General features: G+C 40.2%; 2 protein-coding genes across 3 annotated transcripts; both read right to left on the reverse strand.

Annotated features, from left to right (window-relative positions):
• Positions 1–912: 912 nt before the first annotated feature.
• On the reverse strand, positions 913–10,755 carry lrrc32 (leucine rich repeat containing 32; the record flags this gene model as incomplete). Of its 2 annotated transcripts, XM_079172215.1 has the most annotated exons (4): positions 10,646–10,755; positions 9,349–9,593; positions 4,838–4,931; positions 913–2,748 (listed from the first exon to the last, which is right to left on the reverse strand). In XM_079172215.1, the coding sequence occupies exons 3-4, from the start codon at positions 4,925–4,927 to the stop codon at positions 913–915; spliced, it is 1,926 nt and encodes a 641-aa protein (XP_079028341.1). In that variant the 5' UTR covers positions 4,928–4,931; positions 9,349–9,593; positions 10,646–10,755. The 2 variants fall into 2 exon arrangements, with proteins under 2 accessions (XP_079028341.1, XP_079028340.1); XM_079172214.1 differs by lacking the exons at positions 9,349–9,593; positions 10,646–10,755 and adding an exon at positions 6,801–6,934.
• Positions 10,756–14,425: 3,670 nt separating this feature from the next.
• Positions 14,426–26,373, reverse strand: mpzl1l (myelin protein zero-like 1 like). Its single transcript, XM_079171540.1, has 6 exons — positions 26,242–26,373; positions 23,540–23,721; positions 21,423–21,633; positions 18,618–18,747; positions 16,968–17,073; positions 14,426–15,849 (listed from the first exon to the last, which is right to left on the reverse strand). The coding sequence occupies exons 1-6, from the start codon at positions 26,312–26,314 to the stop codon at positions 15,754–15,756; spliced, it is 798 nt and encodes a 265-aa protein (XP_079027666.1). The 5' UTR covers positions 26,315–26,373; the 3' UTR covers positions 14,426–15,753.
• Positions 26,374–26,922: the final 549 nt, after the last annotated feature.

Below are 26,922 nucleotides of genomic sequence, written 5' to 3' on the forward strand. Positions count from 1 at the left end.
TTCCCATAGCGTGTTATGACAGAGTCAACAGTGTTTAAGTGTTTTTTAGAGTGGATTAATCCTTTTACATTCAATAAACTTATGCTAGTTAGCATGAGGCTTGTGAAACAAACAGGAAACACTCCTGCTTTACCCGAAAGGCTTTAAAGTTGCAGTTCCTAAAGTGACCACTAAATGTTCACACAAGACACTTCAACTTTTGAAGTGTTTTTAAAAGTCCAATACTCCAAAACCAAATATTTCCCACTTGTTTTAAAGAGTTTGTTGATAGAGTGCTGCAGGGATGACGTGTTTTGTAGTCCAACCAGGAAGTTAGCATTGCACCGGTTCCCTAAAAAAATATTATGATAATATTATAATCTTCACAAATGAACACCACTTTTATGATTTAAAAAGCTAAAGTGAGGCTAAAAACAAACTACACATGACTTCACGTCTAGTGTTCTTGTGAAGACGTTTAGTCGTGTCATTTAGACTATTTTTTAAGACACGAAAAAGCTTCTAAATTCACCAGAGGGGTTTTTACTGACCTGTTTAAAATCTCTCCAGCTTGTGTTAAACACAGACCTGATTCTAGGCATCTAACCAAAAACACATTCAGAAAATGCTGAGTCATTTCCGTGTTTTTCGAACTCATTCCTGCAGCACTCTATTGTCTTCATTTAGGAGACAATATGGCACGTGTCTTCTTCACTGGTGTCTCAGCCTATCAGGCAGCCATTGTGGTTTCTTTTCGCGTGTCCCGTCTCACTCTAGTGGCAAAGATGGTCGTGGTAAACCAAAGTCAAGGCAATAAATTGTCCCTTCACAAGTCTTTGAGTGACTTTGCAGACACAACATTCATGTTTTTTTCCTCTGGTTTAAAAAGCACCAACCAAGTGGCAAAATATAAAACTCCTTCATGGCTTCACATTAGGCGTTGAAGCTTCGGTTGTGCTTCGGTTTCCTCGACTGGCAACATTTAACCAGCAGCATCGACACGATCACCACCACCAACCCTATCACCATGACAGCTATGACGTAGTTCTGGACCCCCGATATGTGACACATCTCCTGGGTCACCTTCTCAATGTTGACCGGCTCCGAGTACTCCTCGTGAACGCAGGTCACGGTCTCGATGTCGGGAACGACCACGGCCGAGTTCTGCACCATGTGGAGGAAGTCCAGGTTGCTGCAGCAGCTCAGCGGGTTGGAGCCCATGTAGAGGGTTTTTAGCGAGTGCTCCAGAGCGAGCATGGTGCTGTACTCCAGGGTGACCAGGTGGTTGTTCTGCAGGTTCAGGGACTCGATGGAGGAGTCTTTGTTCCACATCGGTAGAGTGGTCAGCTGGTTTGTGGACAGGTCTATGTGTTTGAGACTCCTCAGCGACGACAAGTCTGTGTTTAGACTGGAGATGTTGTTTTCCCTCAGGAGGAGGTGGACCAGGGAATGCTCCAGACCGGAGAGGGAGTCCTTGTCCATGTCCAAGCCCGGGTTCAGGGACAAGTCCAGTAACGTCAGAGGGGTGTTTGCAAACGCGTTCGCAGGCAGAGTCCTCACATTGTTTTCAGACAGATCCAAGTACTGCAAGTTGGGTATAGAGACAAAGGAGACGCAACCCGGAGGATCCTGGTGGTTCTGGTCTGAGGAACAGATCTGCAGGTTATTCTGCTGGAGCTGCAGGTGTTTGATGCTCGGAAGTCTTTGAAATATGCCGTGGTCCAGGGTGGCTAGGTCGTTTCCATGTAGGACGAGCTCTTCCAGCGATTGCAGAGTGTTTTCCCCGAACGTCAGGCTCTGCAGCGAGTTATGGCTGAGATTGATGATCTTCACGGTCCGTAGAAGGCCTTCGTTAGCGACAGAGAACGAGCTGATGCAGTTATTGCTCACGTTCAGGACCTCCAGTGATCCCATGCAGTAAAAAAAGGACTCTGGTATGCTTTTGAGTTGGTTGTAACTCATGTCCAGGTATCTCAGGTGAGAGAAAAACACCTTTTTTTCAGGAGTCCCCGTGACGTTGACGCTCTGGAGTTGGTTCCGTGAAACGTCCAGGTGTTCCAGCCTGTTGTTTCTGGGGAGACGGGGAAAGTAAAGCATTTTGTTTTCGCTCAGGTCGAGTGAGAGGAGGTTGTAGTTAACCGCTGACGTCGCGCTTTGGAAAAGCTCTATGCTGTTCTTGCTGAGATTGAGCACTTTCAAGTTGCAGAGGTTGAAGTCTGTGATGCAGGTGATCGAGTTCTTGGACAAATCAAGTTCAGTCAGACGGTTCAGGGAGTCGAAAGCGCCGTCTTCGATCTCCAAGATCACGTTGTTGTGCAGGCCGATTTTTCTCAACGACGAGGATCCGCTGAAGGTGTTCTGTGCTATTTTGGTGATGCTGTTTCCGTTCAGGGAGAGGTTCTCCAGCGACGGGGAATCCTCCAGGAAATAGTCCGACATCCCTGTGTACAGCCCGTTGCTCGACAGGTCGAGCGACTCCACGGCCGTCAGAGGCCCAATGTTGATTTTGGAGAGAGCGAAAACATTCAGATGATTCCTGGACAGGTCCAAGACTTTCAGATCCGTCATGTCTTTGAAGAGCCCCGGCTGGATGAAGTGGATCTTGTTGGAGCCGAGGTTTAGGTGACGGAAGCCGGTGTGGTACGCCAGAGTTTCCCGGGTGAGATTCTGCACCTGGTTACGAGAGAGGTCCAGCATCTGGACGCCGCGAGGGAGATCGACCGGAGCACTTCTGAGGCTCAGGTCGCTACAAAACACATCCATCTGGACCTGAAGAACAAAAGACAAGCACACAAAGTCTGATTATGCAGCCATGACACAATACAGAGCAAATGTTTAAAGAGTACGGCGGAAGGTCGGTTTATTGAGCATGTTCTTGGCAGCAACACCGTCCTCTGAGGTTTATGATGGCGAGTTGTTCTAATGAGAATAAATACATTTCCTCTTGAAATCTATTCACTGCTTTAATGACTCAATCTCTAGTTCGTTAAGCAACACAATAAAAGAAAAATACGCCTCATATCTTTATTGCCAACCCACAGTTTTCGTCCTCTTCTCTTCTTTTACCCTCATAGATTCAAATATCTACGTTATTAAGAGCAGTTTATTATAGAAACCACATGGCCAGAGACCACTTTCTGTCCAACAACAGCTCATGAAACTGTCTCCATCCCTGTTTTCTCTCTGAGGCCGAGTACGTGCAGCTTCTTGGCATATTTGTGGTATCCTGAGAGTGGCATTCCTCGTCTCTTACAAGCCGGCCCGTAAACAAACACACTGATTTACTTTGGAGGGGCAGAACATCTCGTGTCTGTTGTCGGGCATCGAGGAACAAATCTGGCATATTTTAAAGAAAGTGTCGTCATTGAAAAGATTCTGGCGTTATCGGTGCTTACATTCCTAAAAAACTCTGAAGTTGAGTCTTTGTGTGCATAACATCTGATATACATGTGTGTAAATGTACACAAGTACATTTACTCAAGTACTGATTTATTTTACTTTACTTGAGTATTTACTTTTTCTGCTGCGTTTAACGACATTTATTCAATAACTTTCGCTACTTTCCACATTAAGATAAAAAATAGAATCATCAAATAAAATATATTATTATTGGTAAATATAAAACTTAATTGATCTCCGAAGGGAAATTCATAAGCAGCACATAAAGTAATTAAAATGAGCGCATCCCCACCAGCAAAATTAAAGTGATGAAACACATTAAAGCATCAATAATTACAATCAAATAATATAATACACACTTTTCTGCATGATGAGTACTTTTACTTTTGGTACTTTTTTCTTAACCCTGAGTAGTTTTGTTGCCTAAACATAACTTCCTGTGAAGATGGAAGTTTATTTAAAAAAGACGCTGTACGCATGTTATAAGTGTAAACAAACACATCCCGACACGCCCAAAACCGATGCTTGAGGGGAACGTAGAGGACCTGCTCCCGGTGTAGACATGAAGGGCTCATTCTAAGCTCACCAAAACACAACGATTCTTAGATTCAGGTGGTTATACGCTGATGAAAACATAGTTATGAATGTTATAGTACATTTCTGCTAATATATCCCCCTAAATGCTACAAACTGGCCCTTTAGGAAAATGGGAATAAGTCATGTGGCCCTCTTGACTTGTCTTTGAGGTCCCTCTGGGTGCCTTTAGGAACCAGTGGTCTAGGGGAGGTCACGGAGCCAATAAGAACGATTGTTTTATGCTTTTATTAGACAGCAGCAGCCCAGAGGTGACAGATGAGGAATGAAGCAGACAGATTACAGAGTCTTTGAAACAGGTTCAGTCAGATCACCGACACGCACACAGCAGTGATTATACCCGACTTCATTAAAAGCTCTTCTACGTACTCGCTGGTCTTTCCAAGGAAAAGAAAATCCTCCAGCACAAGGGAAGTGATGCGTGTCACATTTCCACTTCATGACATAATTAGAACAAGTTCTGCCTGGTTGGCATGAGAAGCCAAAAAGTAGAACATGATTCACTAGAAAAGATGTCACAGTCTACTGTGACCTCTGCAGACAATAACACTTCCCATTCTACTTCTTCCAGAGAAGCCAAATAATGTTTCTCTGTCCAAATATTGAAGCCTGAAGGTCTGACGGCAGCACAGCTTAAACTAATAAACCAGATCTGCTGGTCAAGAGCTGTCAAATAAACCGTCGGCCTTTTCTGTGGATAATCTGAAAATACCTCAAGCACCTGATGGATTAGGTGCTCTCATCTCCGTTTTTTCAATAAACTAAAAACAGATGAACACATATTCTGTGTTTATTTGACTGGAGATGTGAGGGAAAGATGCAATAAAACTGAGAAACAATCTGAACTCTGTAGGTTTTTACTTACAACTTGGCATGCTGGGAGGTGTCGGGGAGGATGTGCGGACACCGTCACGCAGCTGACCAACAGCGGGAAGAGCAGCTGGAAGGCGGCCATGGTGCTGCAGCACAGGGAGAGTCCAGATCAACACGGGTTACAAACACACAAATGCAGGAAGCATGTTGCCGGTGATATGACTCGAAAAAAGGGAAGGAAGCTGGAGGTAGCCCTACCTACCGTGTGACATGCTGACCTATGACGGTGCTATTTATGCCCTGAGACACAAACAGGGGCTTTTTTGTGACATTTCTATTTTATACTGTATTTAGCTGCAGAAACCGGCAGAACCGAGAATGACTAAGATAACGTGTGTTTCCGTGAGCTCTGAGTAAATGTTATCAATTCTGCACTGTAGCTTATTGTTTGGAAAAGAGATTGTTTTCGGCTCGGTGAGTCACCTTTTACAAGGTCTGTGCCTTGTTATATTTTGCGGAAACTTTGCTGAAATATTTCTTGATAAGCTCCCCTGAACAAAACAACAACATGTAAGATTGGATGGTAGACAATGTGGGAGTAATTAGCATCGCTGTAATGGTAAGTACCATAAAGCTTTGCACACAGCGAATAAAAAAAACACCCAGTTGTGGTTTTAAATTTGAAAATGCAAGCAGCTGTTGCTCTAAAATCTCACTTATTTTTAATTTGTTATTAATTTCATTGTTAAAAAACAAACGTTTAGTTTTAGTTTAAGTGAAATCTTCCCTAAACTCTCATGTAAGACCTTCACATAAGAACAGAGCAGCTCTTTGAAACTCTCCGAATTCAATAAAGAGATTCATCACAGTGCTCTCATGTGACAAAAATACAGACACATCATTCAATTAACAAAAAGAAGCATTTAACTCATTTTTTGTGTTCAATAAGCACCTTAAAATGTTCTTAAAAATGTGGTTAGAGACATTAAAAGGCTGCACGGCTTCTTTTTAATGACGTGGAAAGTCAAACACACAACGTTTATCGTAGGAGTTAGTTGCAGAAGACTTTTAAACATTTACAACCTGATAAAACATTGTGGTCGTTAATCAGCAGCCAGAAAGATCAACACTCTCTCTATCTGAAGCTAAGAATGGACTTCCAGGTACTGTACCGAAGTGTAATTTATGTGTAATTAATGTCGACTTGAGTTGTTCAATTTTCATTTTCGTTTCAGAGGGAAACATTTTAATTTTTACACCACTAGATTGTTTTGACAGCTATAGTTACTCGTGATTACTTTTTCCAACCCTTTCTCCTACAAAAATTATGTTTTAATACAACTAAACTGCACTAAACTGAAGTTAAATTTTCTAAACGATTCAATAAAAGTCAACAATATGAACATAAATCCACCCCTCAGATTTATCTGGTGACCCTTTGGAGGGGCCCGACCCAGAGGTTGAGAACCACTGGACTGAACTACCCAGCAGCAAATGAAGTAGTTCAAACTACCACAATAAAACGCTACTTACACACTGATGCTAATCTAACAATGTTATCTATGAAAACATATCCGTCACAGAGGATCTGCAGAACGAGAACTTGATACTTTTTTGCTGATAATACTTGTGTATTTTATTTTGGAGATATCATGATCCACAGACTATTTACAAAGTAGCACTTACTCATTTCATTTCTCTTCTTCTGCCTCTTTACTGCTGATTTTACATCTTGTTAAAGTATATATTTTGCCTAAATTCTTTCTCAAGTATTTAGATTATTTAACTTAAGCAGAAGTAGTAACAACACAATGTTAAAATACAGAGGTTTTACCTGAAATATGTACTTACATCTTGTGTTTTTCGTGTAAAATCTTCTCTGCAAACTCGCAACCGATACTTCTGTACTTTTACTTTTTAAAAGGATCTGAGAACTTCTTCCTACGACTTGTCAGCATGCACACATCTGCTCCCAACAACCAAACCGTTCAACAGCAACAAGCTGGAACAATTACCTCTCTTTCATCTGATAATAGTCTTCACGGTGCCTCCTGACCATGTTGATTTCACATCCTCAGCGCTCTCACACCCACTCACAGATCGATAGTAACCGAGCAAAACACGCAAACAAGAGAGCTCCTCTCAGCTGACTCTTCAGCTCCGGCTGCTGTCCAGCCATCACATCCTGTGAGAATATCCTGCCCCCCCCCCCCCCCCCCCCCTCCTCCCCCCCACTGTTCTCAGGGAAATGCCTTATAAGGGGGTTGGGAAGTCCAGTTTTATGCTTCACTTCAAGAAGACGCCACCCCCCCCCCCCCCCCCCCCCCCAAAAAAGACCCTCTATTAATCCTAAAGTTTTGCGAGAAATAGTTTGGATGTTCTCACACACCATTTGGAATTTGCGGTATTTTAAAAGTTCTGCATGCGTTTCTTATCTAAAACAGCCTTTTATGGATGAATGTTTGGAGAGAGAGAGAGAAAGAGAGAGAGGACGAGAGAAAGAGAGAGACACACAAAGAGTGAGAAAGAGATACAGAGAGAGAGAGACAGAGAGAGAGAGATGCAGAGAGAGAGAGAGGGGGGGAGAAAGAGAGAGACACAGAGAGAGCAAGAAAGAGATGCAGAGAGAGAGAAAGAGAGACAGGACAGAGAGAGCGAGAGAGAGAGGGGGGGAAAGAGCGAGAGAGACTAAGAGACAGAGAGAGAGAGAGAGAGAGGACAGACAGAGAGAGAGAGAGAGAGAGAGACTAAGAGACAGAGAGAGACAGAGAGAGAGGACAGAGAGAGAGAGACTAAGACAGAGACAGAGAGAGACAGACAGAGACAGAGAGAGAGAGAGAGAGAGACAGACAGAGACAGAGAGAGAGAGACTAAGACAGAGACAGAGAGAGACAGACAGAGACAGAGAGACAGAGAGAGAGAGAGAGAGAGAGAGAGAGAGAGAGAGAGAGAGAGAGAGAGAGAGAGAGAGAGAGAGAGAGAGAGAGAGAGAGACAGAGAGAGAGAGAGAGAGAGAGAGAGAGAGAGAGAGAGAGAGAGAGAGAGAGAGAGAGAGAGAGTCAGCAGTTATTGATGGATTTATAGGAACAGTGTGGGTGTGTTAATCACACATCCTTGTCATACTGTGGGATTGCGTCTGGTTTGTCATGTGATGTTTCCTCTGGTTCACCACACTGTAAACAAACAACAGTAATTATGACGAGTAGAGTTCACACATCAGAGTGAGTGTACGCGAGTCTCCGTTAGTGCTGACTGTACTGTGTGAGTGTCTCAGGCAAAGAAAAGTCACCATTTATTTTGGCGGTATGATGAGCTGTAGATGTTTACAACTTAATTTAAAAAAGCTAAATATTCTTAACATTTCATAAACACACTGGTGTCCATACCTCAGTTTATTTTATTTTAATATATTTTGTATGTTAAGACATTTTCATTTCGATTTCAAATTCCTTACAATTGGATTAAGGGTCAAACTCTTTTGACTGTTAAATATTTTTGTTTTGCATTTGTTGGTGCTGACTCACTCTAACTTCTGGAAACAGCCCGGACGCTTTTTAAAAAGTTTTAAAGTTCATCTATCTCTAAATCTGAGAGCATGTTAAGATACTAAATAATATGTTGGTTGGTTCTTGGTTGGTTCTCTTCTGTAGCATAAACAAAAAGATTATTATTGGTGTCAGTGCAGCATTTGACTGTTTTTAATTTGAACTACTTTATAGACTTTAATGCCACAAAGAACATGAAGAAGAATGTCTCCATCGGCTGATGAAGACTGTGTGATGTGCTTGAAAGCTCCGGTAAAAGCTAGTAAGTGGACTTTAAATTAGGATTGTCAAAAAATGAACTATGATGCTTTATATTTTAAGACGACACACACGAGAAATCCATGAATGCAATCATAAAAGCTAGGCGCCAACTGCTGCTGAAGACAGTACGATGTGATCGAAAGACCCGGAAGAAGCTAGTAAGTGGGCCTTGAGTTGAGAATGTTTTGTCAAAAGTACTGTTACCAACTTCAATGTAAGAATTTAACTTATAGTAATATTTATCTACAAAATTCAGTGGAGGATGAGGTAAAAACAACTCACCGTTGTACTTAAGAACAGAACTTAAAGAGTACATTTATTTAGTTACTCTCCATCACTTCTAGGCATGCATGTAAAACAGAAGAAAAATACATTTCTGTGAATAAGCGTAGAAGAACTCAGAAGAAAAAGCAGCAGAAGAAGAAGCACAAGAAAAAAGAGGCAGCAGAAGAAGAAAAGGGCAGCAGAAGAAGAAGCACAAGAAGAAGAAGAAGAGGCAGCAGAAGAAGAAAAGGGCAGCAGAAGAAGAAGCACAAGAAGAAGAGGCAGCAGCAGCAGAAGAAAAAGAGGAAGAGGCAGCAAGAGAAGAAAAAGAGGCAGCAGAAGAAGGAAAAGAGGCAGCAGAAGAAGAAGAAGAGGCAGCAGAAGAAGAAGAAGAAGAAAAAGGCAGCAGAAGAAAAAGAAGAAGCACAAGAAGAGGCAGTGGTAAAAGAAGAAGAGGAAGTAGTAGTAGTAGTAGTAGTAGTAGTAGTCTTACCTGGTGTCTTCTGCTGCAGCGTCTCGTACATTCGTAGCAGGTTTCGTTTCACATTCACCATCCTTTTATCTTCATTATACTGCATCAGTGGTGTCATGTGTTACACACAACACACACAACACCCCCCCCACCCTTTGGGGGTTAGTCCCTTTTTATTTCCCGGGATTCCCGGCCTTATTTGAGTTTCAGCTGACGGGTGTGTGTAGGTCTTTTCTTTTTCTCTTTCTGTTTCAGAGATCTGTTTCCTGGAAGAAGAAGCCAGTGAGATCAGAGGGATGTTATTCCAGCTCATTAATCAGTAACACGATGACAGTCTTTAACCTGTAGAGAGCTCAGTCCTGCCTCCTGCTGCTCACACTCACACACTGCAGCAGTTACACCTGCTGTGTTTATCAAGTACAAAGTAACGAAATATATACTTAAGTACTGTATTTAAGAGCAATTTGTAAGTACTTTACCTGAGTATTTCCCATTTTAACACACTTTATACTTCTACTCCACGACATTTTTGAAGCCCACATTTTACTGCACTATATATTTATTAGCAAATTCATATTATTCATACAACATATAAATGAACTAATACATTAATATGTACTGTTGTTATTGGTTAAGATCAGGTGGGACATTTCACAAGCTGGCAGTGATATGTGATAAACATCATGTACTTCTGCCTCCTCCTTCACCAACATATTCATTTATTTATTTTAGAAAGATGAAAGATAATCACTTAGATAATTGTTTAGCTGAGAATGATTTTAAAGATGTTGGGACTTCTTTTCTTAATTAATTGTCTTTTTTCATACCGAAGGCAGACAGCTTGTTGCAGAGTTTAAATGTGCGTAATAAGAGATTTGGGAGCTTTTGGTTTGCCTCTGGATGGCTCTCAACATGGCGACGCCCGAGCGGCTCGTAGCTAACGGTGCTAACAGAGCTGAGAGTACAAACTACATGCTGACAGAGCGGTTTGTCTGAGAGGGAAGACGTTATGAAATGTTTTATACAACATCTCTACTGGTTTTGGGGTTTAAGTAAAGAGTGTTTAACGACGTCTTACAGCTCATTGGTGTCTAGACGAGTGACAGTTAACACATCGGTGCCTCACAATAAAAAAAAACTCTTTAGGATGTAAACCATGTAAACAGAACGTCACCGGTTCGATTCCTGGTGGAGACGTCTGCTCTCAGTCTCCAAACAGTTTGAAGGGAGTCTCAGTGAATGGAAGAGAAAAGAAACGTGTTTTGTTTTTAAAAGAACATCAGAGTAGAAATAGAAAACAATCAGTTTTCAAGCTTACGTTTGAAGGAAGTTCTTCGCATCAGCTGGAAATCGTCAGAGGCTCTCGGATTTTAAATCCTTTATTAAATCACGGAGGACCAACAAGTCTTCATCGGGGTATAAAGTGTGATGAGGACAGGTGTTCTAAAGTCTAAAAATATTTGGAGAAATAAATAATGATTAAATACAGAGACAGAAAAACATTGAACTCGCTAAAAAGGCATATAATGTAAATATCACAATATAGAATGGCAACACAGTATTCCTCAGGAAATATATGATTTTGACATAAAACAATGGAAATACTCAAGCTTTATGTCAATGTGCTGCGAGATAGTATAAATACATCAATCTATAGTACATTATATTCCTCTTTCTATACAATTAGTTATCAAAACCAAAGACTTGGATAGGATCACGTTAATAATCAATATTAACTGTTAACATTAAGAAACAGAGCAGATTTTCACCTGTAATCATGATTTAATAGCTTGATGTTTGTGTCTTCATCTTATTCAAAGAGAACTCAAACAGAATGTGTGGTGAGAATAAAATAACCAGAACAAAACACACATAATTGGCCAGGAATAGGTTTTATATAAAATTTGAACAGTGGATACAGAGGCGATATTATGTGTATAAAAAAATACATACAATAAAAGGAAAATAAATGAATCTTATCTTTTGTTTTTTTCTACTTTGAGCAGGTGTTCAAGTTAGCTGATGAAATGTAAAAGGCACTAAATGTACAACATTCCAGTTTTAAAGACGTTAAACAGAGAGAGAGAGGCCAAGGTCACTCGGAGATGAACGAAAAATACAAAAAACAAAACAAAAAAATCACAGGGAATTTGTTTGTCTTTGATTTGCAAGACATAGTGCAGATTTTACAACATAACATACCAAACAATTTATCAAACAACACACAACTATTTACCATCGAATAACACGAAGCGCGCACTTCTTAAGACTCGTCGTGAGAGGACTGAACGCTGCCGACCGGCATCCACACAGAACTCAAAGACACCAGCGAGCATCGGCCATCTTTCATAATTTATAGTTTACATCACAATTTCTACAAACAGCACTAAACAACTGCAACGAGTCACGGTTAGGAGCAAAGCGACCAGCAGTAAAGGTTTGTCGGTATCATACAGGTTGCTTTTTGGAGATTTTGGTGAACACATTGAAACTCATGCTGTAAACTGGGAGGAAGAAATAAAACATTAAAAAAAAGAAGAAGGAGGAAACACAGCTGGAAGACGACAGCGTCTGCATCGAGTGGAGAGCCGAGTCAAAGTGGAGTGAATTAAGATTCTCTAGTTGTGAATGTAAATACGTATTTAGCCCTCAAAACTTAAATTAAAGCTTAAATCTGGAGACTTAAATTAAATAACAGGAGAACACAGTCCAGGTTCCTGTTGGCCAGAGCTTTTCATAATTAAGTGAAAAGCTTTCCTACATTCTCAAAGCGATTAATTGATTATTAGCATAATCGTTGCAGCTCTAAATGCTAACATGCTAAATGCCAGAACGTTATGCTAAGACACTCAATGTTAGCTGTTAGCATGTTTTCAGCTGAATTCTTGTTTTCTCCTCCCTTCGCTGCAGTGATGTAGAAGTGTACTCCTGGGAATGTCAGTACACTGTGACATCACTGTTGGTGATGTTAGCAAGCTAATCATGACATGTTTTGAATTGTTAGCATGCTAAAAATGCTAAATGTTAACATGCTAACTGTTGGCATGTCAAGGCTGAAATTTTGGGGGGGGTTGTTATTTGTGATGCAACATGCGTTGTTTTTATTGTGTTTCTTGGTGAGACAAAGACACTTTTCCTGCCCTGGTGGGACAATTCTATTTTATTCTACTCGGCCCACGGTTTCTGTTTTCAGGTTGTCTTTAGCTTTACAGCCATTAATGCTCCTGACTTTGAGTGTTTTAACGTACATATTGTGAGCACAGCGCAGACAAAAGCTCATCGATATTATCAATGACGTTCACAATGATACAATCAACCCCACTTTAGACTTTTAGCAGTTAGTTGTTAAATGTACTTAATAATAATAATAATAATAATATTCTCTGTCTTGGATGTGTGTAAAGAGGCTATAATCAATATTTTCCAGAATAAAAATCAATAAACAGCAGACAGAAACGGTTAGCGACTAGCTGGTGAACATAGTGGAGCATTTAGCAGCTAAAGAGACGGATGTTTGTGGGTGGAGACCAAAAAACGGAGCTAAAAGAGAATATTGGACATTCACGTTGCTCTGTAACTGCTGGATGTTTAAATAAACAACCGTTTCCTATCAAGCTTAACATATCTACTTAATGGTGATGACGCGTCAGTGTTGCGTTCACAATTTGTTTCTGCCGCCCTCAAGTGGCCAAGAAAACATTTTTGGATTTCATATAAACGAGGCTGAAGCTCAAGAAACGCCACATTATTTCTGGGTTGTTTTGTACACACTTTAAACTAAAGAAAGTTTGATTCACGCCACTTTTAAAATCGACCCGGCTCGACACTCCATGCACGTTGGAGTGTTCGCTGACAAATAATAATAAAGACAAAAAAAGAGAGAAAACATTGAGCATGCCACCAACTTTCTAGACCTCTACAGCAAACGACTTTCCTCCTCTGGAAAGACATCCACAGCCAAACCACCCTGGAATGAGTTACAGTAAACAGCACTATATCTTACAGGAGCAAGAAATATTTACAAATACTGGTCAACATGGAAATTTACTGCATTCGGAATCACAAGCGGAAGCTTTAGGCATTAAGACTTGGTTGCAACACAAATATCATTCTCATGGGTGACCACACTGTTAAACTGAATTACAACATAAATTTGGTTTTTAAATGCTTCAATCGGAGTAAAAAAAAAACCATACATTTGGAATGCATTTTAAAGCTTAAAAGCAATCGGAAAGAACCGTTTTTAATATTACTGTTGACATTAGATATTTGGCCCATTAGTTTGGAAACAAAAAAGAGATTTTACATGATATAAAAGACGGAAAAAAGATGGATATTTTCATAATAATGATTGTTATGTTGCATGCAAACAGTGTATTTATCACTCGTTTTTTACAACAAATGAGAGCTCCCGGTTTTCAGAGAAGATATTTCACCTCAGTTGAACATTTAGTGTTAACGCATATTTCTAAATTACTCAAAACTAAGCTGACAAAACGCCCAGATAACAAACACTCTTTAAAAATTATTTCATATCACACTTACAAACGGGCAGAAAGACGTTTTTAAGTGTGATGCAGAACACAAAACTCTACTTGGATTGCCTCTTTGTTCATAAGCACTTTTAAAAAAGAAAACAGACACTCGAGGAAACAAACTGGTTCAAGATGTTCCACTGAGGTGAAAATCAGATGGGAGGCAGAGTCTTTTTTTAAAGAACGGTACCACAACAACATGCCAGAAGTCTGTACAGAAAACTGAAGCATTCACAGTAACACAACGTCAGACAGCTTCTTCCGTCTGAAGAGTACCAAGTTTTCTTCTGTAGATTGTTGTTACAACTGCATGCAAAGTTACTGAAGGCAACGTAAAGAAAATCTATTCGCCTCGAACAAAACAAGATCACTATGGAAGTGCCCAACGGTGGAGATGGAGTGTGGCTGCAGCAGCCTGTTGCACCGGCTTTGTGTTAATTCAAACGTAGCTCAGTCAGTTAAAGAGTCGTGCTTTAAATTCACAGAAACCAGCTTCACTTTACGAGTTAGTCAAGAGTTTAGGAGAACTTTGAAGCAGGTGTGGCGCTGAACGGACACTGTACTGATTAAGAATGTTTTTATGCCATGCATTTTTTTTTTCCTTCCTTGTCAAAACCTGGTGGCTACATTACCCACAATGCAACGGGAAGGGGTCGCCTGTTTGGTCTGAGATTCAGGTAGTGCTATGCTCGTAGCGGCTAATGTAGCCTCTACCCTGCAGCAGTACAGTATAGTACATACACATGTTTTCTGAGGCCCCAACTGACGCTGACTCAAGTGACATCACTCGAGGAAACTTATCAGATTTCACGCAGCTTCATTCATCAAAAGCTTTGTATAACTTTTTTTAGACTTTGACTTTAAAAATCAGACCAGAAGAAGTTAAAGGTTGTAAAATTCGATATTCAGAGTATTTTCTTTATGGCTCTCAACATAGCTAGCTGGTGGCTAGGGGCTAACAGTGATAGCAGCGCAAACAGCGCTTCGGCGACGACTCTGTCAGTCGGGACGCTGTTATCAGCTGTAACCGCCGTATGAAAGCAACATTAAATCAACATTGTTGAGGATGCAGCCGCCTAATTTCAATAAAAATCATGAATGATTGGCTTTGCTCATTCCTGATTAACTGCTGTCAAGACAGACAGATGATGAACATTCTCATTTGATATTTAAATTGGACGGCACGTTGTCTGTAATAGATCCCTTTATATTCATGATGATTAAGACCTGCACATGTGTGATTTTGAGGTGCGTTCACAGGAGGTGGGAATTGCCGCTTCCCACAACTTCTAGTATGTTGTTTATAACAGAAACTTGTAACTGTTGAGGTTTAGACTTCGGCTCTTAAGACTTTTATTGATGCCAGCTCAGTAAATAAACACCAGAGAAGTAGTCGATAAATAATAAGGTGATGTTAGTCGGACAAACACGTGTTGTATTAAGTTAAGAGGATAACTGTCCTTCACTAGTCAGTAACGCTGGTTTGCTTCGTGTTGATTTAGCTACGACAGTGGTTTAGTTTGAGTTAACACTTGAGGTTAAAGTTCAGCTGGTGCAACAGGCTGCAGACCCTTCAAAATAAAAACATCTGTATATGTGGAATGATATCGATGAAAGCATTCTTATTTTTACTGACAACAATGTAAAGGCTGATGGGAGTGTCCATTAAATTTCTTAGCTTGATTTTTTTTTCAGCCTTCACAATAAAAGCACAAGGAGACGTCATGCTTTCAGAGGACAAAAAGATGAAGAGAAGGAAAAGAGAAACTGCACCGATTTTTGTCCCTGTTGAAATATTCCCACCCTTCCCAAAGAGCAGCTGATCGAGAGGTCTGATACTTTACTGTGTTTATATTTTAGGTTTTTGTTTTTTTTGGTCCCCGGTTCCTCTTCAGTTTTTACGAATGTCAGCGTAGACCACCGGCTCGTTCTTGTGGAATGAGGTTCTGCTGCCTGAGTGATCCAACTGGGCGTATATCACCGGGCCCTGAGACACAATGTGAGAGAGGGAGGAAAAGTATTCAGTAAAAGAAACACAGGACCGTGGTTTCTTTACCATAACATACACTATATTATATTATATTATACTATGTACACCTACTAAAACGTCTACAAAGAGCCTCTACCGAGTGAATAGCAGATTATATACATTTTACCCAACAGAAGACTTTCTTCTGGAGTTTGAAGCTTCATTAGTGATTAAACACAAAGTTAAAAAACAGCCGATTAATTAATTAGTCAATCTACTGTTTCGATAATTTCATATCGCTAAAATTTCGTTTTTTGCAGCCCAAGTTATTGTTCCAGGTTGTAAGTCATTAAAGGGATAGTTGGGATGTTTTTGTGTGGTTGTATGAGGTACTTCTACATAGTCAGTGTATTACTACAGTAGATGGAGTAAAGTAATGTACTGCTGTGGACGTATTTTAGACCCCTAAAATAATCAATATCAGTTTAAGTGAACGCTATATTTAGAATGTTTTCACCTGTTTACCTTGATGTCAGACAGACTTTATGACGGGGAACTAAAGTTATTCATAAGCTCTTAAAAACCACCAGACTTGAGTGACAAAAACAGTCCTTTTACTCAAAGGGATTTAGATGTTTTTAAGTATCTACAATACGTTTTGCTGCGGCCTCGTCGACAGCAGAACATTGCTTTTGCAAAAAAAACGGGCATTCCCCAAAATGACACGGTGGCATGATGAAAGTGATTCATCTTCTTATCTTCTCGGCAGGAAAACAAATAAATTATTTAACTTTTCTTTACGGTCCTGCACTTCAAGTCTACGGTTTACTTTACCTTGTTTTATACACGAGTGTCATCGTATTCATTCTTCATGATCATTTAATATTCTTCTCACATGATCTTAAATTCCACTCTTGTGGCCAAATGAGACATAAACTAACTTTAGCACATCTACTGTTGGATGTTTTTTTATCTGTTTTTATGATTTGAAGCAAATTCTGAGGATATTGAATGAATATTACAAACAGTGTTTGGGGACAAAGATCCAGCCCAGTTTGGATAAAGAACATAAAAGCAACATATTCCCAGTGGAGCGTGTTCACCAGTGGATTGTTTTCTGTCCCCCAGACTCCTACCTGTAGTGGACCCGAGGGACCGGTAGACCTGGAGACCTCCAGGCTGGACTCCACCTTCTTTCGTGGTTTGGGAGGCTGAGAGCTCACGCTCTCCAAGGACGTACATCTATTTGTTTGTTTTTACGGTTTGCCGTGGTGTCGAGCAATCATTGGTGCACAGTCAAATGGAGACAAACACAAATAAATGGGACACAAGACAAAAAAATAAAACAATGAGCGATGAGCACATGAAACACACTGGAAGCAAACACTGCCGCTCCCAGTGGAGATAGAAGCAGTGAGGAGACTAGAGGTGCACTGCTGGGACTTAAACTTTCAATAAAGTATATATCTAGCTATATAATGTGTTCTTTATTCTTATAGGCTCACTACTGGACTTATTTGTGTTCATAATACTAGATTTTACTTTTTACTGCTCTGGTTTAGTTTATCTGCTGGACTAGAATCATTATTTAATTGTTTTCTACCTTTTCCTTTGTACTTTCATACTTTTACATGCAGGACTTTCACTTGTATTGTAGTACTTTTACTTGTATTGTAGTATTTTCACTTGTATTGTAGTATTTTCACAGTGTAGTATTAGTACTTTTACTGCAGTGAAGGATCTGAATACTTCTTCCATCACTGGTTGATCAATAGAAGGTTGTCAGTGCACCTCTAGTGGAGACAATGTGTAACAGTCTGTACAGTAAGATAGGCAGTTCATAATGAGCCGAAACATTTCAAAATGAAGCTCAAACTACAAACATTCTGCTGATCAAATATGTTTCTTTGTTTGTTTTTAAAAAGCTGGGGATGAAGAGACACAGGAAGAAGAAGACGGTGGTTAGTTTTGCGTGTTAGTGGAAACAGACGATCAATGACAACATGCTGAAGACGAGCTGATGAGAACGAATGAGTCAGTCGTTAGTTCACAAACAGAGATGGAGGAAAGTGACCGGCACCAGTGAAAACCCCAAAAGATCAGCGCTTCAAACCATCCAACAGCCAAACAACAGCTTTTTATTTTTTATTAATTGCTCATTTCTACATGTATGACATCGCTCATAATTAAGGATCAATATGAGATTCAGAGTTCTTCTGCAGCATGCGACACAGACGTGGTCAAAACCTCCTCCAGCACACAGAAAAGTGTTGATTCTGACTTTAAACAAACTTGTTAATAATTAGTAAACGACATCAGATCATCACCCAAATAAAAGAAGAAGAAGAAGAAGAAGAAGAAAACCAACAGGTTTGTTCTCCACACGGAGTGAACTCTGCTCTCATGCAGACAGAGTTAGAGTGTTACAGTCCGGTGATTAAATCTCAGAGGAAGTTTAACATTACTGGAGAACACACGATGCTCAGAATCCACCAGAGGAACTTACCTGATATATTTAACAACAACAAACACTGAGGATATTTATTCATATTTATTTATGATCAGCTCGTTTTATCTGTTAAATTATGATCATTTAAATTTAATTCATTATAATAATAAAATATAAAATAAAGCTTTAATGTAAAGTATTTACAATAATTATATATATAGTACAATAAGTAAAAGTACCGTGTTACAAATATTCGTCGTGTGGCTGCATCAGCGCCGATCCTTCAGCCTGTAATAATAATAATAATAATAATAATAATAAATGTTAAGACACTCACCCTTCATATTCGTGGCGGTTGTGAAGAACCCTCATGGTGATGCAGGCAGCCACAGCGATGAGGACGAGCAGAAGTAAAGCGCCGCTGACCGCTCCCACTATAATGGCGGTGTTGCTCTGAGGGAGAGATTCTGGAGGAAAAGACATAAAGACGACGTTTACCACCGCGTTCAAAAACCATCTGATGCTCATTTTAGTCTTCATTCTAACTGTGCGTACTCCACAGTCATGGTCGATTGTTTTCTGGTGACATCTAGTGGTGAGGCTGCAGATTGCAGCAGACTGAACATCCCTCCGCTCACTCCTCCGGCAACAGAGTCACGTTAGTACCAATGTTTCACAAGAGAACTACGGTGGCCTGCAGGTAACGTAAAAAGACGCAAAAGTCTCTCTTAAGCCGACCGTAGAAACGTGACGGTGCAACATGGCGGACGTGGTTAAGAAGACTTGCTCCTCATGTGTGTACGGTTCTTAGTTTCAGGTGATTATACACTAATGAGAACATAGTTATGAATATTAGATTAATTTATGTTATTAGATCCTTAGAAGTGAGACACGCTGACCCGTAAAACAAAGAATAACGCTGCCACACACACTAAATGCAAGAAAAATGCTATAAAACTACTCAAAATATTATTAGAAGTCAGAGATTGTAATAAAAATATAAATGTTTACTATTAATGCAGAGATAAATGTAGTTACTTATGTTTGAATTGGTTTTAAAAGTTAATATTTATTATTTTATCCAAACTGTGTTTTTACTAACTCAAAGTAAAAAAAAAGTCTGTTTAAACACATTTTCATGGTCTACAGATGAGATAAAAGCCCGACCTCAGCACTTTAAACTGGTTTTCTCAGCTGGTCTCTTCATGGTGTGTCAATAAAGTTTTGTTTTATTGTAGATAAAAGACAGCCTGGCCATCCAGCAGCGACACAAACCTCCGTGTGTTCAAGGGAAAGACTTCTGCATCTCTTTGTAAGAGCCGTAAAGAAACTTCATCGTCAAACATAATTAAATAAACACACAGACGTCGTCTATTCAGGCTCTTCTGAGGTATGAATACCAGTTAAACAACCATCTCCCACCTGGAGGGTGGAGCGACCGCCACTGAGCCAAAAGATAACAAGCCATCACACGCACAGGTGGGCCTCATGCGACTGAAAGACGAATGGCAAGAACTGACCTGCTGGGACACATTTTATAAGAGGAGCTTGCAGCAGAAACCTGCTCGAGATACAACTCAAGATTAACTCACTTTTAATAACCCGACAGCTTGACGCAGGTGTTTGTTTGTCGTTCTAAGGTTCATAAGTTTAATCTTTGTATCCAAAATGAGAGAGAACAATGCAAACGTCATTTCAAATGTGAATCTGGACGTTTAAATCAACTCCCGGTTACAGAAGAGAAGACACCAGAAAATCAACAAGGAGCTGAAAAACAAACCTTTAAAATCGGTTTAAATTGAGCTCGTTTGAACGGTTTAGATCAGCTTTTCCTTTTCCAGTTTTCCTTGGACTGTCACTCAAACCGTCCCTTCCTGCTGCTCTCGTTTCACATTGAAAGCTTTTCAAAAAGCCAAAAGAGACGAATGCTTTTATTGCAAAGCCGACGATCAATGATGCCATCGCTCACGTATGGATACTTTTAGTTTGCACTCTTGCTGCACTAAACTTTCCCTCGTGACAAATAAATGTCATCTTATCTCACGTACACAACAGGCTTTTTCTTTAGGACCCGTTTTGAACATTGCATGCAGGAACGGTGCCAGAGGAAACAGCCTCAAAGTGCTGATGAGACGAAAAGGAACCGGTTCTACGAGCAAACCTCCAACACCGCAGTTACCAAGGTAAACAACTCCTTATACCCTCCTGTGGGATGGAAAGTCACTCACTGTGTGTGTGTGCATTGCTCATGAAGATCCAGTACTTCACATTCAACATTGGGCTTTCACACACCTGTTGATCTAGGTTTAAAGCCGACTAAAGTGAGATTTAAAGAAGATTTAAAGGTAATCCTCTTGGGTTTAAAACTAGATTTAACTTAAACTGTTATTTAATCAAGGTGTTAATTCATTCCAGGTGGTGCGACCCTCCCGCCGCGTCCAGAGCGACGACCACAAAGCCTCGCTGACGGGGAAGAGAGCGAGTCTTTGCCTGGAAACATGACAGATTGAGCACAAAGAAGCTGCAGCTTCACAGCGTTTATTCACGCTCCGACCAATCAGAGGGGGAGCCGACAGAGAGTCAGCGAACACAACGGACAAGTGTCTTCTGGCCAAGGCCACACTCTCATAACATAACACGGTGCATTTAAAAAGAAACGTCTTGTGAACTCACAATCTTTCAGTAGAGCTGCCTCAAGGTGAAACAGATTTTCATAGAAAGACGTCCTCCACAATAAATATGTTTCAACCTTCTGAAAAGCATCATTATCGTGAGATCTTCATCTTTCCGACGGACGAACGCTTCCACTAGAAAAGAAGCTTAAAATCCTGGTATTCCATCAAAAACATTTAATTCTACGCGTCTCATTTTAAAATGAATAAACCGTTTACTTTAATCCTGTAAAAAACATTTAATTCTGAGCTCCTCAGCGCAACTATGAAGCCCTGCTTGATTCTCCTGAGACCAACAGTCACGCGACAACAATGTACACTGTGAGACTGAATTGCAGCCGGCTGAAGATCGGAGGACAGGAGAGGTTGTAAGAATAGATATAATTCAATAGGTAGAGCATGTGGAGCCTAAGTCTTTCTCCAACATTGTTCCCACTTGTGGACACTCGTTGGATATTTAGGTGTTTCACCTTTGACAACGACCCGGAGCTCCGTTCGTGCCGGCGTTCCCGTCACGTCCGGCGGGTTCTTCACGTCACAGAAGAAGGTCCCGTTGTCGCTGAACTGAGCCGGGTTCAGCTGTATCGAGACGTCCCTCTTGTTTATGTCGCCAATAAACTGAACTCTGTCTTTGAACTCGATGTGTCCCGGGAACCCTTTCCCGTTGGAAAAGTAGAAAATCTACAAAAGAAGAGAAGGAAACCAAAAGTTAAGAGTCAGAAGATAAAATGTTTAAGCTGAGAAAGAGCAAAACACAAAAAAAGGATGTTTTTATATTTTAAATGTTCCTTTAAGTCTTTAAGAATGGATTTTTTATGACAGGAAAAAAATGCCCAAACCAATTCTGCCTTCTAAATGTGAGGATCTGATGCTTTTTTGGGTTCATATATGAAATAAAAAGAGTCCGATCTGATCCTTTTATTCCCTTAAATGTCAAATAAAATTATAATTCAATATCTATCGTACACAGACTTCTACATTCCACCCGCTTCATTCTTTCTGAGCCGTTTGATCCAAATCCTGAAGATTCAAAACCACTCAGATTAAATTATTCACAAGATATACTGTGAGAAAGAAAGTTAAACTGTAAAGAGATCCACTAGAGAGAAGACGCATCACTCTGAACTACAGAACAGTACTCTGTACAACTATTCTATCGATTCATTCATGAAGGATTTGGGCTTTGAAATGCCTCATTCTGTCAAAACAAGCAGATTCTGGATCAACAGGCTCCTTTCACAGCAGACATTTTGACTCGCGTGATAATAATAATATAATAATAGGAGATTAGATTCAAGTGTTCCAGTGGACCAGCATGAGCTAAACCAGGACCCTGAACCTGAAGCAGCCATCATTGATTTTACCACAAACAGCTGTTTATAAGCGACACTGACGTGCTCACAGTCGTTATAAATTATCTTTGTATTTTATTGAAGCGTCCTCAACACTCATCTGTCTCCGGCTCAAACAATGAACACCGACGTTCTTGTGTGAAGCTTTGTTTTTAATGCCGAGTCAGCTGTTTAAACAGCGCTCTAACAATAGAAGAAGGATTTCTATTGTATTAAATTGATTTAACTTTTACTTTGTAATAACAAAGAGAACACTAAAGAGTGAAACTGAGTCAAACGTACGACTACATTACAACATTTCTAGCTCTGCAGAGGTGGAAGCTGACGCTAAAGCCACTTAATTAATAGTCAATGCGGGAAAATATTAAATATTAAAAAAAAATATTTTTGTCTATACATTTGTGAACGTTGCTTTTTAACCAGGTGCGTGTGAATGTTGTCCATGTTTTGAATGTGTTCTGACATGAATCCTCTAACAGTAAAGCGAAACCCTCCGGCTCCGTCGTTACGCTTCGATCACAGCAGACTGGAGCAGCTCGACGGGTCTGTGAACATGAAGCTGAAGGTATCGAGGACGGAGGACGGATCCACAATCCGCCCCACGAATAAACAGCAGACTCTCTCAGACAAACTGTTGACATTCTGCTCAATGAGAAAGTCTGTAAATGTGATCTGAAGCTTAAACTTCTGTTATTAACGCCTCAAACGTGCACCATAACTCTCATTTCGTTCAGGTTTAAGTGTGACATGAGTAAACACTAATAGAATCACAATTATCATTATGTTCACTGACAGCTTCAGCACTTAACAGTTCATCTTTCATTGTTTGAACATGACACACACACGGCTTCATCAACTGTGGAAACTAAACCCTGCAGCTCTGAAACTGAAACTGTTTACAGAAGAGCTTTGTGTCACAAGAATACAGAAAACAAACAGGAACACTAAAGAAACACACACACACACACACACAACCATGAGAGTGAATTATGATGCTCAAACACGATAAACAGATGAAAACAAACAGATGACGACGCTGCAGTGACACAAAGCTGGAAGCAGCAGAACAATACTCACATTAACACAAACACAAGTGAAAGTGTAACCGGCTGCGTAGTGAAACCACGCCAGAGGAGCAGCTCTTCATGTGTCGCCGCAGATAAAAACAATCGCAGGAAAACATCCCGGAGCGGGAAAATCATCATTTTAACTCAAATGGAGCAACGGGGACTCACCGTGTACGGAGCTTTGGAGAACTGGTTGTCTGGCTGACTGGACTGGAAGCTCCAGGTCACCGAGGTGGAGCTGCTCACTACCTCGCTGGACTTAAAGGTGCACCGGAGGGTCCCCGTGGTCCCGTTCTGCATCATCACCTCGGAGGCGGCGTGGATGTCGATCGCCGACGAAGGCTTCGTGGCTAAGTTAAATAAAAACATGTTACAGAAGAACGAAATACGACGTAAACACAAGCACAGCCTGGACGTTTTAGAGTGGATGTGTTGTGTTGTTTCAGGTAGCGGAGACACAATGAAATACAGTCCAGGACGTCCAGTCTGAGGAGCAGCTTACAGACTTTAAAGCTCCTCAGACGGCAAAACAGCGTTTGTGATATTCACAGGAAAGAAATCACAACCATCACGAGGTAAACTGTAGAAATATGGAAGCAGTCTACTAGATTTCGCTGACTAATCATTTGGTCGATAAATTGTGAAGAACACATTTTCCCACTAACAGCTTTTTCTCCCAACAACAAATGATGCAGTTTGTCTGTTTCTCCCTCGGTTCATCTTTTCATATTCAACATGTTTATTGCAGCACGATGGTTTTTGTCAGTGAAGCACACAGACGGAACAACACTCCATCTTGGTTTTGACCAACTTCCTGTCAACCCCGCTGACTTTAAAACGCACCAACTAACATCTAGTGGACTGAGGAAGCAATAGTTACCAAAAGGTTGTATTTGCATTTGTAATATTAATAGTTTATATAATAGAAGATCGATACTTGGCGTCCGTGTATTGATACAATATTATTACTTTAACCTCAACCATAATATCTTTGTACTGTGTTTCTACCTCTGACAGTATTTATGTTCGGCCTCTTTGTACCAATACAAAAAGACTGATCGAATAATCCATAAAGAGGTGAATCAACAGCTTTCTGACACAGTGTTGCAGTATCAAGGTTATTAATAATCATTATTAAATCATATCTTTGAATTGATATCATCTGCTCTTGATACACAATGTTGTTCCTCGCAAACTACTGAATTACTTCCCACTAATTAATGTTTGATTTACTGCATTTATTCATGAATTTATTTTTGAATGATTTGAATGATGAACACAACGTGTTGTATTTATTGTCTGTTCATTTGTTTGTGCACACTATTGATTTAAGAGTGTGAACAACGCCTGAGAGCCTCTCTGCTGAACGAATCCACATTATGTTCTTGAGAAGTTTGTTAGAAGTGACGACAGACAGTCTAGTCTAGACTAGTCCACGGACACAACCGGGTTTATAATTGTTGAGTACCGAGAACAAAGCTTAATAACGTGGACAGACTGAATGTCACACAACTGGAAATAGTCAAACTCTGACGCATGACTTTCACATTTGCTCCCACAGGTTCTTGCCGTCCTCTGCACTGAAGCCTGCTCAGCATTACACATTCTGTGACAGAGATCCGCCTGCAGCAGGAAACACATTTCAAAGCAGAAGAATCTCTTCTGTCACAATCAGCTGAAGATAAATCCTCAGTATTAAAAAGGAAGGAAGCGTTGCTCATATGTTTCCTCAAGTCAGACGTTATTCATTCTGAGATTCAAACCACCAGCTCACTTCTGCTATCCATCGCTGAGTCACATGTCAAGCACATCCTTCTTAAAAACACCAGATAACGCCTCACAGAGATAAATCTACAGCGTAGTGATTATTAGGGGCAAAACATGCTTATTATTATTATGCAAATTAGGACGTCTCGATGTGTGAGCTGATGGTTTTGGTAAACCAGCCGTTAGCACAACGTAGCTATTAAAAAAAGACCGAAACCGATGTGTAGTTGTCCAAAATATGTATAGAGAGAGAGAGAGACAGAGAGACATGGAGAGGGAGAGAGAGAGACAGACAGAGACAGAGACAGATAGAGAGACAGAGAGAGAGATAGGGAGAGACAAAGAGAGAGAGACAGATAGAGAGACAGAGACAAAAAAGAGAGAGATGGATGGATATATAGAGAGATAGATGGATGGATAGTGGATAGAGAGAGAGAGAGAGAGAGAGAGAGAGAGAGAGAGATGGATGGATGGATATATAGATATAGAGAGAGATAGATGGATAATAGAGAGAGAGATGGATAGTGGATAGAGAGAGATGGATGGATGGATGGATGGATGGATAATAGCTTTACTATCTGGGTCAGGAGGAGGTTATCCAACAAGGAAATAGGATGTTATTGTTATCTTTGTTGGAGCTCGTGAAGGTAGAGAGTCGAGCACTGTGTTAATAAAAATAGAACAGCTGATAGTTAATACTAACTATAACGATGTTATGCTTTAAAATCATCGTTAAACACTGAACAATGGCTGGTTTAGCTTAGTAACGTTACATGTGACCCATGTCACCGACGACACCGTTATTCACAAATCTAACACTTTAATCTGGTTTTGTTTATCGGCTAAAACCCCTCCGTGATAGCACACGTTTATAAACGTTATCTGTGCGACTAGAAGTCACTCTTTAATTCGGCATATGTCCAACACACCCAGCGGCCTTTATTTCGGATGAATACCACCGAGTACACACTGGTTAGCCTCCGTGTTTAATGCTGTTGTAACGTCGCTAGCTAAGCTAACCTGATGTCACACCTTTAAATACTGAGCTCAAAATCAAACATTTCTAAATATATATTTAACACAAGATGGACTTCATCACTCACCTAATACAACACATAGCGTAAATCCAGTCAATAACACACGCTTGCAGATGATATTTGACCATTTTGGCTCCATTATGTTGTTGTAAACAGGAGTAGTTTCCTCTGCTTTCTTTTTTTTTTTTTTTGTCCACCCTCTTTCGTTTCTTCTTCGTGTGAAGTTGCGTGCGGCGGTTGCGCAGTTCTAAAAATACGACTGTTGCCCCCTATAGGTCTACAAGTGCTATTGCGGATTGTGGCTGCATTGCACATTTGAGATTAACCAGATATTTTCAAACAATAAACACAGAATAATGAAACAAACTGTAAAAGAATGAATACAAAAATAAATAACTACTACAATTAAAATTAATTCATGTTTTGATTGACATAAAAAGCCACCGAAAAGTATTCAAGACTTTACAGGATTTTATTCTTGTTGTTGTGAAACAGCATTTACATCTTTGCTGCATGCTTAAAGACATTATTTTAGCTCGAGCTGATTTATTATTAACTAAGAAAAAAAAGAAATCTGGATCTGGGGTGTTTATCCTAAACCGGATGCCATTTAATTTGTCAGCAAACGAGAATATCAGTGTAAATCTCATAATGTAAAATATAATGATTAAAATGGAATGATTAAAGCTGCATGTGGAAGCTCAAACTGTGCACACTTGAGTCAATATTAAGAAGTAACAAAATAAA

The sequence above is a fragment of the Pholis gunnellus genome (genome assembly GCF_910591455.1).
Source record: "Pholis gunnellus genome assembly, chromosome: 13".
Taxonomy (NCBI): domain Eukaryota; kingdom Metazoa; phylum Chordata; class Actinopteri; order Perciformes; family Pholidae; genus Pholis; species Pholis gunnellus.

What these genes read in the sequence shown, in the direction of transcription:
- mpzl1l (XM_079171540.1), bottom strand. Translation starts at nt 26,314, where the DNA reads ATGGAGCCAAAATGGTCAAATATCATCTGCAAGCGTGTGTTATTGACT. An exon ending in TCTCCAAAGCTCCGTACACG is followed by an intron (nt 21,634 to 23,539) that starts GTGAGTCCCCGT and finishes CTTCTTTTGTAG; the next exon opens with ATTTTCTACTTTTCCAACGG. An exon ending in GTCCCTCGGGTCCACTACAG is followed by an intron (nt 15,850 to 16,967) that starts GTAGGAGTCTGG and finishes ATTGTGTCTCAG; the next exon opens with GGCCCGGTGATATACGCCCA.